Source organism: Cervus elaphus, chromosome 24, assembly GCF_910594005.1.
Source record: "Cervus elaphus chromosome 24, mCerEla1.1, whole genome shotgun sequence".
In the NCBI taxonomy this organism is placed as follows: domain Eukaryota; kingdom Metazoa; phylum Chordata; class Mammalia; order Artiodactyla; family Cervidae; genus Cervus; species Cervus elaphus.
The window spans coordinates 29,026,444-29,039,654 of record NC_057838.1 but is presented as its reverse complement, the minus strand read 5'-3'; the positions used below and the strand labels follow the sequence as shown (position 1 = coordinate 29,039,654).

The 13,211-nt window shown below is 47.8% G+C and overlaps 1 protein-coding gene across 2 annotated transcripts in view; it reads left to right on the top strand.

The window, feature by feature from the left end:
- Positions 1 to 13,211, top strand: part of IRAK2 (interleukin 1 receptor associated kinase 2) — a 52,827-nt gene that overhangs the window by 5,312 nt on the left and 34,304 nt on the right. For both annotated transcript variants that reach the window (XM_043885229.1, XM_043885228.1), the window contains exon 2: positions 3,126 to 3,308. In XM_043885229.1, coding sequence (XP_043741164.1) covers positions 3,126 to 3,308 — 183 coding nt within the window. The remainder of the gene's footprint in view (positions 1 to 3,125; positions 3,309 to 13,211) is intronic.

Sequence of the window (13,211 nt, the reverse complement as noted above, 5' to 3'; positions counted from 1 at the left end):
GATCGCCTCTCTCTGAGCCTTTAGTTTCCTCATCTGTAAAATGGGGATGAGTTGCTGAGAGGCTTAGAGGGCAAGACACTCTCCCTTTCCCTCAATCAGGAAGAAGTCTGGTTAGTCCAGACAAGGAACACTTCATCCAAGGGTGGATCATTTCAGGAGACTGTTCCCTCCCTGCCCCAGAGAGCTTTGAAGATGGGCAAGGTTTTCTCCTGTGTCCTGCAGGACTCAGGATCCCAGACTAGGAGGGATGGTCATCACATAGTGTTAACCGTCAGGGATGAAAGCAAGTTTTCATAAAGTATAGATGGCTTAACAATTACATTGAGCATTTTATCACAGGTATGTTATCCTATACGTATAACCAATCTAATCCTTGAAACAACCGCTGAAAGCAAGTGGCATTGTTTGCCTCATATGAAAATGAGGAGACTGGGGCACTGGGGAGATGAGGGGGCGCCTTCCCTAAGCACACTGCAAATAAGTAGCAGAGAGAATATCTGAACCCAGGCCTCAGAATCCAAAGTCTGGGGACTTCTTTGGTGGTCCAGGGATTAAGACCCTGCGCTGCCAATGTGGGGGACCTGGGTTCGATCCCTGGTCAGGAAACTATATCCCACATGCCCCCACTAAAAATCCTGAGAGCCGCAACTAAGACTTGGTGCGGCCAAATAAATGTTAAAAAAAAAAGAAAAGAAAAGAATCCAAAGTCTGGTCTCTGAGCCTGCGATTATAACATCCCTCCTGCTGACATAAGTGTGTATTTTTATTTCTGATAGAAGAGCTGACAAGAGTATAACCAGTGATTTCCTTGGGGTCTTCCAAGTGGGGTGATCACAGGGGCTTTGATTTTCTCCCAGTTTCCACATGTTCCACATGTAATAACCAGGTACTGCTTGTGAGTGTTGGGCCAAGAGCCAAGGACTCAGCAGGCCACTTGTCAGTGACTCACCCCGCTAAGATCTCTATCTTGTCTTGACCCTGGCTTCAGGGCCTTGTTAAATGCTGACAGGTCAGTGCTGTGAGGGATGTCACTTTCACAGAGCTACAGTGTCCACACTGCCGGGCAACTCCGGGTTTAACCCCTCTTCCTCCCACGTTGCCTGTGAGGAAAGTGGAGCCCACAGGAGTGAGGGCTGCCGCAGTGGAGCCCTGGGGGTGGCTTCTGTTCTTCCCATGACGTCATGCTGCCTCCAGAGAGTGGGAGGTGAACCTGTGGACAGAGCTTGTGTGCACAGAGGGCTGGCAAGAGGGGTTCTTTCCTCTTCCCTTCATTCTTTTCTCTCTGCCACTGGAAGCAGCCCCTGACCCTGCTGACATCACATCCCACGGACCAGGAATCTGGCCCGGGGTTTCCAGTGACTAAGGTTGCAACTCAAGAACTTTCCATCTCTAACCAGGCACTTCTCCCAGAGGCTTTCTCTCTGTGGGAGGCTGTCACAACCTTCCCCATTCCTCCAGAGGAACAGGGACGGTATAATAGGATCACGTCCCTCCCCGGTTCTGAGGTGTTTCATAGTGTCCTGGTGTCCGTGACCCTTAGGATCAGGTTCAGACTGTAGCCTGGCATTCGAACTCCATCGTTATGTAATTCTGGTCTCTTGTCTTGCTCTTCCCCACTCAGTTCACTTATGTTGGTATATTTTCAAACAGAAAAGCTCTGTGGACTTTGGGTTGACTTACCACTGTATCTCTGGAGCTTGTCGCAGGCCTGGAGCTCAATAATATTTTGTTGAATGAATGTATGACTTGATGTTCACATAGATATCTGCTCCATGATTTCTGAAATCCTGAAACTGAAGTCTGATTGTTTTAGTCCTAGTTTAAAAATAAATAAACAGGTGCCTCCCTCACTTCAGAAAACTTAGCAGAATATTATGTGACCACTCAAAAATGCTAAATATGAAGTGCTTGTAACCAACTTGAAAAATGCTTATGGTATAGTGTTAGTAAATGAGGTCTAGATACACATTGTTTCTTACAGTCTGGCAGCAACTGCATCCAGAAGCACCCCTGTGTGTTTTGAAGGGGACAGTCTCAGAAATGGAAAGTATCTTAGTGGGATGCTGTGTCATTTATTAGCTTTTTTACCCCTGTCTTTTCCAAGTTTTCTTTAGCAAACAACCATTACCTTTATAATAGAAAATGAAAAGAAGTAATGCATTAGTTTTAGTATTGTAGACAGTGTGTGCATGCTCCATCGCTTCAGCCATGTCCAACTCTTTGCGTGGACTGTGGCCCACCAGGCTCTTCCGTCCATAGGACTTCCCAGGCAAGAATACTGGAGTTGGTTGCCACGCCCTCCTCCAGGGGATCTTCCCGACCCAGGGATCTAAGCCAAGTCTCCTGCATCTCCTGCATTGCAGGTGAATTCTTTATGGCTGAGCCACCAGGGAAGCCCATTGTAGACAGTAGCCCCCTGTAAATTGTACACTGCTTCAGAGTTGGCAGAGTGCTTGTAGATCCATGGCTCTCTTGCTCCTTGTTACAGTTCTGCGAGGATAGCAGGCTGTGGATTCATTGATTCATTCATTCAGTTCCCCCTGCCAGGGCTGGGACTTAGGTGAGGAGAATGGGATGCCCAGGGCAAAACTATAGGAGACATCTACTCTCCGGCTGCTTCAGGTGCAGGACCAGCCCTAAGAGTGAGCACTTCCTCCACGGCCTCACTTTGGTCCTGGCCCTGCCCTCACTCTATGCCAGGCCTTCTTCTCTGTTCTGAGGCTCTAACAGTGCCTACACGGGGCTTCTGTTTAGAAGGGAAGACAGGCAAAGTTCTTTTACCTTCTGTTACACTTGAGGAAACCGAGGCTCCCATCCCCCTGGGGGAGTGTCTTGCCCATAGCAAGTAAGCAGCTAAAGCTCAAGGTCCCTCACCGGCTTGTCCAGTGGTCTTTCTCCTAAGTCTTGTGTGGCCGCCCAGGGTGACATTTACATTCAAGTGTGAGCATGCTGGTCCTGGCAGTGTTGAATGACTTGGGCTGCTGGTGGAGCCCAACTCCTGGTGGAATTTCAGGTGGAGTGAGGGGCAGGCGGTTTGGTGATGGACAGAGCCGGGCCAGCATGGGGACCCTCTGGTGGAGGGACTGCCCTTCTGACTCTTGTATTTTTTCGTGCTCACCTTCCAGCCTCCTACGTGATCACAGACCTGACCCAGCTGCGGAAGATCAAGTCCATGGAGCGGGCCCAGGGCGTGAGCATCACACGAGAGCTCCTGTGGTGGTGGGGCATGCGGCAGGCCACCGTCCAGCAGCTCCTGGACCTGCTGTGCCACCTGGAGCTCTACCGCGCGGCCCAGATCATCCTCAACTGTGAGTGCCCACCGCCCCTCGCGGCCGGCGGGAGCTGTGCTTGCTGGCCTTGAAAGCTTTCCTGATCTTAAAAACATTTCTTACCACCCCAGTAAGAAATTAATAACAGTGGTCACGACCCCCAGGGAGAGGAATGGTGTGGCCAGAGAAGCAGGTGTTGGAGATTTTATTTTATTGATTTTTTATTGACAGTCTCTTTGCACCTTTTACATGTTGGTTCTCTGTTCCAAAAATAAGTAGAAATTTAAAAATAGCTATAACATAACAATTCAAGAAAGTCGGCAGTAAAAATTATTTATAGCCTCATCCCGTTTCCCAATTTGGCATCCCAAGAAGTAACTACTAGTTACAATTTCTTGTCTATTTTCCTAGAAATTTTCTAGGCAAATGTTTATATGTATCTGCAACACTTTTAATACAGATGGTAGAGAGAACACTGTGCACTCAGATGTCCCCTTTGTTTTCACCTGGCAGTTGATCTTCCAGGTTGTTTCATATTGAGATCTTCTGTCAGCAGTGACATTGTATTCCTATGACAGATGTATGGTGATTTATTGATAGGTATTCAGGTTGCTTCTAGCAGTTGCCTATTGTGTACAGTGTGGGACACACACCCCATTTGCACACATGTGAATCTAGTTGTGGGATGATTTTCCCAACATTGGAATGGCTGTGTTGAAAGTTTGTATATTTTAAGTTTTGTTTAATTCAGTACCAGTGTTACAAACTGCTCCCCTACAGATATGGCCATGGTGGGACTATATTAACAGGTAATAAATAATAACCTCCCTACCTTGAAGGGTGTCGGTGAAACTGAAGAAATAGAATATGTCAAGGGCCTGGTGTTCAGCCAGTGCTCAGCAGAGGCAGGGGGATGAGGGGGGCCTGATTATCTACACCTGGGCCCCCCAGCCCCATGTTCCCAAAGAGACCCTTTCCGTGTGGGGCAGTGGGCCAGGCCTCTCACAGGTACTTACTGAGCCCCTGCCCAGGGCCTGGTGCTGTCCGAGGTCCTGGAATACAGGTGGGAAAGCAACAGGTCACTGCTCTCATGGAGAGCATAGTGATGGGGAGATGGCAGATAGGAAAACAGGTAAAAATAATGGGAGGGAGTGACTGAGTCAGGAGCCTTCTAGAACATGGTGGTCATGAAAGGCCCATCTCAGGAGGTGAAGTTGGAGGAGTGAAAAGAAGGCACCCATGAGAGGAGCTGGAGTAAGAGAGCCCAGGGGAGAGGGAACAGCCTGTGCGAAGGTCCGGGGGTGTTGAAGGAACTAGCATAACGCTGGTGTGAGAGGCAGACAGCAGGGCATGCAGAGCCCCACAGGCCTGCGGGCCACCCTGTGGGCCCTGGAATTGTCCTATCTGGGGTTCCTGAGCTGGGAATAACCGGACTGAACCAACAGACCTCAGTTCAGCACCTGCCTTCTGGAATCAGGGAGGGCTACGAGGATGAGGAGTGGGGGCTTAGAGACCTCCATCCTCAGAGATAAATCAGGAGCTATCAGGGTGGCCGATAGGTGGAGACACACAGTGGTTGGCGTGACCAGCACCTGTCCTGTGTAGCTGCTTGCAGATCCCTCTCTGGCTTGTCTGCAGCCCCAGAACCTGACATGTGGCACACTCTGAGTTGAGTAGATGTGCTTTCACACGTTTTTCATGTTTTGATAGAATTAGTGGTAAACTCTAAATGGGTTCAAAAAGAGGTGAGGAAATTTGTGCCTGTCCAAGGATGCTAAAAAGAAAGAGAGGGGGAAAAAAAGAGAGAGAGTTGTGGAGAGTGGGGACTGCAGAGTGGAGCAGGAAAGCTGTTGTTGGGTCATGTCAGCCAGAATGGAGGGACCTCCCGCTCAGGCCACTTTGGGGAGGACACTGGTTTAGGGTACTGGGATGCTGCAGGGGTGTCTGGAGGCCCAGGGGCAGACATGTACCAGGAAGTGAGACACATCTCTCATTGGGCACACCAGCTTGCCATTGACGTCAGAACCTGACTGTTGACTAATCTTGAACATATTCTTAACAATTTGAAGTCAACACACAGCTTAATGTCAGATTCAGAGAAACACACTCACTGCAGTGTGACACTCTGAAGCTGACACTGACTGGGCACTTTTGAGGTACCAGGCGCTGCGCTTGGCTCCTCCCAGAACCCCCTCGAGGTGGGTGCTCTAAGGAGCCCCTTCTCCCGCTAAGAGGACACTGAGGTCAGGAATGGCTCAGAGCCTCCCCCACGGGCACAGGGCTGGTCACACCCAGGCGCGTCGGGATCAGAGTCCTCATTCTTAGCTTTTCTCATGGGAACCTCACTGCACGCAGTGTTTGGTCTTCCAGGAAACTAATATTTATCTGTCAGCCTTTCTTCCTAGAACTTTACTTAGTTCCCTACTTCCCTGTTCCAACTGCCTGTAGCCTCTCAGGACCGTGAGAGTCTGCCTGTGTTCCCCAGTCCCCCTTAGCTCTGCTGATTAAAATTGCCTGAGGAAGAGAGATTTGTTTTGGGATTTCGGTTGTGTTTTCACTATTGCTTTCAGTCCTCAGGCAATACACTTCCCCTTTCTGTACCTTGGGGTTTTTTGGGGTTTTGTTTTTCTGTTTTTTTTTTTAATTAGGAAAATTGGTCATTTTTTGAAATTGAATACAAAAGGCATGAGTGAGGCATATTAAATTTCTGTTATTCCAGCCAATTAGATCAGTTTTCCCTTCCCTAATTGTAACATTGTTTTTATTTAGTCCACATGTCCAATGGAACTCTGTGCGATCCCATGGACTGTGGCCCACCAGGCTCCTCTGTCCGTGGGATTTCCAAGGCAAGAATACTGGTTGTCATTTCCTTCTCCAGGGAATCTTCTCGACCCAGGGATTGAACCCGCGTCTCTTGCATTGGCAGGTGGATTCTTTACCGCTGTGCCACCTGGGAGACCCTAATTGTAGCATTAGTTAGACCTTGCTTTGCATTTACTTGCTGAAGATTGTTTATGAGTTTGCTCAGCTGCCCATAGCAGTTTGAGAACCTGACTTCTGCCCACCACTTTTCAGAGAACTTTAAGACTAGGTTTGAGTAAAACAGAACTGGAAAACTAGGTAATGTATTTGTACTTAGCAGAGACCTTCCGAAGGTTGTACCTGAACCAAAAGGCTGAGTGTGGGGTTCATGGGGGGCCACATGTGTGTCCTGTCTCTTGAAATCATGTCCTTCAAGGGGCTGCTGGTCCCATTGTGTAAAGAGCTGAGTGTGTGGGGCTCTGTTCCTTGATATTTTCTCAGCCTTAATTGCCAAGAGCATTAATATTCAATTGTCAGACATTAAATGTTATAAGAATTAGAAAAAACTAGTACAGAAGCCTTACCATTCCTTTTCCTGGTAAATCTGCTTGCCAGTGTCAACCTTTTTTACTCCTTTAGCTGTTTCTTGGTAGTTTCCTATGTTAGCATCCCAGGTTCATTGCTGTTACTAAGGGCAGACTACAGTGACTTAAATAAGACTTTAAAAAGACACTGTGCCTCCACACATGCCTTCCAGCCAACAAGAAAGGCACGTTCCCTGGGAACCGCAGTGTAACCTCCCTTCACAGGCTATTGGCCAGGGTAGGTCACATGATCACACGCAGCTGCAAGGGAAGCTGGGAAATGTGATCTGTAGCTGGGACCCTGTGTGCACAACTGAAGTGTCTATTACTCTAGACGACGAGGGGTACATATTGGAGGGACAGCTGGCTTCCTTTGGCCCTTTGCTTTGGGCCACCCAAACATCTGTATGTATCCTTCTTCCCACAAACACAACGTGCTCACCCTTTCCCCAGGGGAGTCTCTTCCGGCAAGGGGAGTGAGCCCTTTGCTTGGTACATCTGTAGTCCCTTGTTCTTCTTAGTTGACCAGTGATTCTTAAAGTGCATTCCTTAGACTTCTAAGCCTCAGCATCCCCTGGGAACTTGTTAGCAATGCAGGTTCTTGGGCCTTACCTCAGCTGCCGGTGTAGATAAGGTTTAAGAACTGCTGTTCCAGCACCTGGTTCTGTGATTTCTGACCCTGTTTTGAGGGGTGGGGTAGGTATTGGCGGAGCTTCCCTGCTCCCTGCTCCCTGTGGTCTCATCAGAAGTGGGAACTGGAGAGGCTGCCCTCATAGGGGGTTACATGGCTTTTACAGCTCCCTTCCTGCTGGGGAGAAGTGGTTTAGGGGCCTCAGGGAAGCTGTGGGGTCAAATAATGACCAGCTTTTGTCACACCAGGCTTGTGGTTTCTTTGGCAGTACATTTCCCTTAAAATGCTAGAAATTTCTGGTTTCTTGGCTTCTAATCAGTTCTGTATGTGGTAACCACAGCTAATGATACAGTCTAGATAGCTTAGTTCTTAGCCCTGAAAGGTTTGATTTTTTAACTCAGTGGCCTATGTACTCAGCCTGCCCCGCCCCCACCTCCTCCTAATTTAAGGTGCACGCCTGGAGCCTCCCCTGAGGCCACCTGAAACAATAACTTGGATGGGACAGAAGTGTTCTTTTGACCCTTGCTTCTGGGCTCTGTATCTGGCAGATAGGGGTGGACTGAGAATTGTGGAGTGTGGATTAGAAGGGTTGGGGCCATGCTATCACCTCCTGCTGGGACTTTCCCTTTGGGACCCCTGACACGGGACGTGGTTCTTGGTCAACTTGGATTTTCTACTAGAGGCCGCATCATCATTTTCATCTCCACTTTAACATGATCTGGCTCCACGGGAGTTCGTCTCCCTTTGTTGGAGGTCTCTTGAAAAAGAAGCCACATACACCAACCCTCAGAACATTTTCAGCTTCTCCATTTAGAGTTAACAGGATTTCTTAGCACATCGACTGCCTTCCGAGGGTCACAGGTGACAGTTTTGCTTTGGTATAAGGAGAGTAATCAGCTTTCCAGCCTGCCATATCTGGGTCCTTGCCACATCTAACATTATTATATTGATCTGACTCCTATGTGTTGTGCTTCGTCACTCAGTCGTTTCCGACTCTTTGCGACCCTATGGATCTTAGCCCACCAGGCTCCTCTGTCCATGAGGATTCTCCAGGCAAGAATACGGGAGTGAGTTGCCATGCCCTCCTCCAGGGGATCTTCCCAACCCAGGGATTGAACCCAGATCTCCTGCATTGCAGACGGATAATTTACCAGATGAGGTACCAGAGAAGCCCTGGCTCCTATAAGAAAGGCCAAAATAACAAAGGGTTAAACTAGAAGGTTTATCTCCATTAGTAGTATGTGTGTGGGCAAAAAGGCTGATAGGGTGGATCCACAGTGTCAGGGATTCAAGCTTTTATTCTACCTTATCCTGCTATCCTGAACATATGGTTTCCAGCTTGTGGTTTGAGATACTCACTCCAGCTCCTCTTTTCCATATTCCAGGCAGCAGAAAGGGGTGGGGACTTTTCTTTCCTTCTAAGGGTACAAGCTGAAAGATGTACTTTTATCATTTCATTCAGTTCAGTTCAGTTCAGTCGCTCAGTTGTGTCCGACTCTTTGTGACCCCATGGACTGCAGCACACCAGGCTTGCCTGTCCATCACCAACTCCCGGAGTTTGCTCAAACTCACGTCCATTGAGTTGGTGATGCCATCCAAGCATCTCATCCTTTGTCATCCCCTTCTCCTCCCACCTTCAATCTTTCCAAGCATCAGGGTCTTTTCCAATGAGACAGTTCTTCCCATCAGGTGGCCAAAGTATTGGAGTTTCAGCTTCAGCATCAGTCCTTCCAGTGAACACTCAGGACTGATCTCCTTTAGGATGGACTGGTTGGATCTCTTTGCAGTCCAAGGGATTTTCAAAAGTCTTCTCCAACACCACAGTTCAAAAGCATCAATTCTTTGGCACTCAATTTTCTTTATAGTCCAACTCTCACATCCATACACGACTACTGGAAAAACCATAGCCTTGACTAGATGGACCTTTGTTGGCAAAGTAGTATCTCTGCTTTTTAATATGCTGCCTAGGTTGGTCATAACTTTCCTTCCAAGGAGTAAGTGTCTTTTAATTTCATGGCTGCAATCACCATCTGCAATGATTTTGGAGCCCCCCAAAAATAATGTCTGCCACTGTTTCCACTGTTTCCCCATCTATTTGCCATGAAGTGATGGGACCAGATGCCATGATCTTAGTTTTCTGAATGTTGAGCTTTAAGCCAACTTTTTTTTTTTTTTAAGCCAACTTTGTCACTCTCCTCTTTCACTTTCATCAAGATGCTCTTTAGTTCTTCTCACTTTCTGCCATAAGGGTGGTGTCATCTGCATATCTGAGGTATTGATATTTCTCCCAGCAATCTTGATTCCAGCTGGTGCTTCTTCCAGCCCAGCGTTTCTCATGATGTACTCTGCATATAAGTTAAATAAGCAGGGTGACAATATACAGCCTTGATGTACTCCTTTTTCTATTTGGAACCAGTCTGTTGTTCCATGTCTTAATTCTGTTACTTCCTGACCTGCATACAGATTTCTCAAGAGGCAGGTCAGGTGGGCTGGTATTCCCATCTCTTCATTAAGTTCTATTAACGAGAACCTAGTCACATGACCATAATTAGCTGCAAGGGAATTCTGAATGTAGCTTAAAAATGTGGTTTCTATCCAGGCAGCTGTCAGTCTAGCTAAAACTTCTAAAATGTAGGAAGACAAGGGGAATGGATATTCTCACCACATTTGCACTATCCCTAAATAATGTGCTTATCCTGTTCTTTTCATATGTATCAATTTAAATATTATCCATTAACTTCCTAGAAGAGAGTTTGGCTCTACATGTTGCAGTAAAAAGGAAAAAAGAGGTATGAGCTTTTCTTTTTCCCTTTTCTGAGAATAAGATGATAAAAATCGGTGAGCAGGCCTGAACATTCCTTGTTTTTTCAGTCTAACTGCTCTTAATTTTGCATGTCGGTAACTAAGTTTGCTTCTCTGCCCCCTAACTCTGCAGGAGCTACAATGTACATTTTTTCCTTTGACTCTATGCTAAGTACATCCCCTATTTGGTGTTTACCCTTACAACATCCTTCCCCTTGTAGTTACACGTCAAAAAGAGGGCCGCAGAGCCCCCTAACTATCAGACTCAATTATTGGATTACCGATGCCAGTTTATGACTGTCTTTGAAACAATGCCAGAGGAAGAAATCAAGATCCCATCACCTTCCTTCCTCATCACCATCTCCTGACTGCAAGCCCTTGCCTTATAGAAGTCCCTAGAATCTTCATGGAGGAGGGACGCAGTTCTGGAGGCATGAGCCTACTATGTTCTCCTGTCTACCAGCTGAGAATAAAAGCCATCTTCCTATTTCCTCCAAACTCTGTCTCCGTACTTTGGTAGGCAGAGAAGGCCAAGGTTTTGGCTGGCAACATACACACCTCCCCTCCCTGTTCCTCCCAATATGTTTATAGCAATACATGTATATCCTCTGTAATCTGTAGATGGATTTTTAGTTCCTCTATAGTCTGTAGATTGTTGTTCTAACTTCTAATGAATATCATTACATATTTAATGAATTTTCCATCCGCTCTAAACAGTGGCCCCCCCCTTTTTTAAGATTTCTTTTGATGTGGACCATTTTTAAAGTCTTTATTGAATTTACTACAACTTATTTTCTGTTTTGTGTTTTGGTTTTTTGGCCGAGAGGGATCTTAGCTCCCTTACCAGGAGTTGAATCTGCATCCCCTGCACTGGGAGGCAAATTCTTAACCACTGAACCACCAGAGAAGTGCCTAGGCAGTACCTCTTGATGCTTCACTTTGTAAAATGAAGTGACTTCCCCTTGCCCTTTGTTACTCCCCCCTCTCCACTTTCCCCTGCCGACTTCTGGCAGAGACCAGACATAAAGTGACTTTCCGTGGATGTCTTCACATCCAGGCTCTTCTGAGCCCACAGGGAAGAACGGGGCCTTAAGTGAAGTGCGTCGCTGGGTCAGGAAAGGAAGAGGAATGGGGCCTTTGTATTGGATTGAAAAATGTCTTTTTGTGATGGGGAAAGTACCGTATGCATAGGATGTCCGCAGGGTGACTCATGGTTTAGAGTAACATTTCCCAAATCACGTGCCCGTGTGTTCCAGCAAGTTACCACCTGCAAACAAAGTGTTCATGAAGAAGTAACCTTGGGCAATCTGAATGCTTTATCAGTGCCCCCTAAGATACACACCAATGTTTTAAGGCTCTGATAAGTTCTATAGTAAAGGAACCTATTTAGGCCAGCATTTTCCATTTACATTTGACTATGGAGCCCTCTTTTCATTTGATACTTATTAATATTCCCACGGAACCAGTACACTGTGGGAGTCACTGCTCTAGTACATGGTGGCCATGGTGCAATTGTTGGGCATCCCAGGGGAGCCTCATGATGGAGAACCTGGAGCATCAGGGGCGGCATTCGCGTGGTCAGGCCAGCATCAGAAGAGTCTGACCCTGGGACCTAGGGTCAGCCATCACCCTGGGGCTTAAAACCTGAGAGTTCTTCTCCTGATGGGGACTTTTCCTGACCACCAGGCTTAGGGAGAGGGCTGTGTGCTGGCATCTGGGGGTCTCAGGAGCTGGAATCAAGACAGAGGCCAAAGTATCAGAGCTGTGGCTTCCAGCCAGAGGTACGTTGGCTGTCATCACGGCTGAGCTTCAGAGCTGATGAAATGCCACTAAGGTGGGCACAGGAGCTGAACCTGTCAACAGCGGTGGTCTGATGGGTCTAGCTCTGAGCATGAAGGCATGAAACCAGCTGTGCCTGACCTGTGAGGTGAAACTCTCCCTTGTTCTTCTCCATAGGAAGTTAGATACACAGAATCTGGAGAAGAGAGTCAGCAGTGAACTGAGACATGTTATCAAGCGCCCGCCATGTGCTAGGTGCTGAGGACACAGCAGTGAAAATACAGTGAAAATAGATCTCCGACCTGAAGGAGTCTGCAGTTTAGTTGAGAGCTGGATATGAACAGGGTGATAGCATAGAGATGGGCACCCAGCCGCAGCAGGAGTGCTCAAAGGAGAAGTGTAGCTCCAGTGGGTAGGTAGGTAGGAGGGTGGGAGAGGGGAAGGTTTGATCTCATCTGGGGAAGCTTCCCTGAGGAACTGAAACTTCCATCTCCACTCAGAGGAAGGGTGGGCCAACCGCACAGGCATTTGCAGGCAGAGGGAACAGTGTGTGCAAAGGCCCATTGGTGGAAAGGAGCGATGCTTGGCCATGGTCAGGTCTGCTTTCATCAGGAGTGAAGGGAAGGTTTGGGAGGGAGTATCCCCACTGCTCTGGCCGTGGTGGGGAACAGGAGCCTCTGAAGTTCCAGGTGTCAGCTGAATAGGAGAGCAAGAAGCTTCTGGAACCTGAAGGGACTCCAAGGGAGGTGAAGCAGGTTTCTTCTCCCCATCTGCTGCTGTCATCCTCCCGGGAGTTTGTTCTTTCAAGTTTCCCAATTTTCACGCAGTCTCTTCTTAGTTGAGCAACCTTCACAATTTCTAACTTTTGTTTGGTGGCTCAGCCAAAGTCATTTCCTTCCTGGAGCTGAGCTCTCGCTGGATGGGGAGTTTCTGTCTGTTGTCCAGTTTCCTAAAGTGAAACGGAAGAGAATGAACCCTTTCTCTCCCAAAGAGGCTGAGCAGTTGCAAGGACCAGACAGGGCTGGTGTGTGTGTTCTGGAGATTTCCCCAACATCCGCTCCTTTCCTACCACTAGGGAACAACAAAGTGAGGGAAGGACTCAGGTCCTAGGACCCCAGGAGACTTGCCTCTGATGGTGGCACTGCGCTGGACCAAGAGCCCGCCTCCCTCCTCCCACCGCATCCCAGCCTGGAGTCACGCTACCTGAGTGCTAGTCATCACTTGTATTTAGCACCTAATGTGCTGGGCAAGTATCTTACCTCACAAATCTCGCTATTCTCATTTTATGAATGAGGAAACTGAGACACAGGGATTAAGTAAGTCGCCCAAAGCCACATAGCGAGT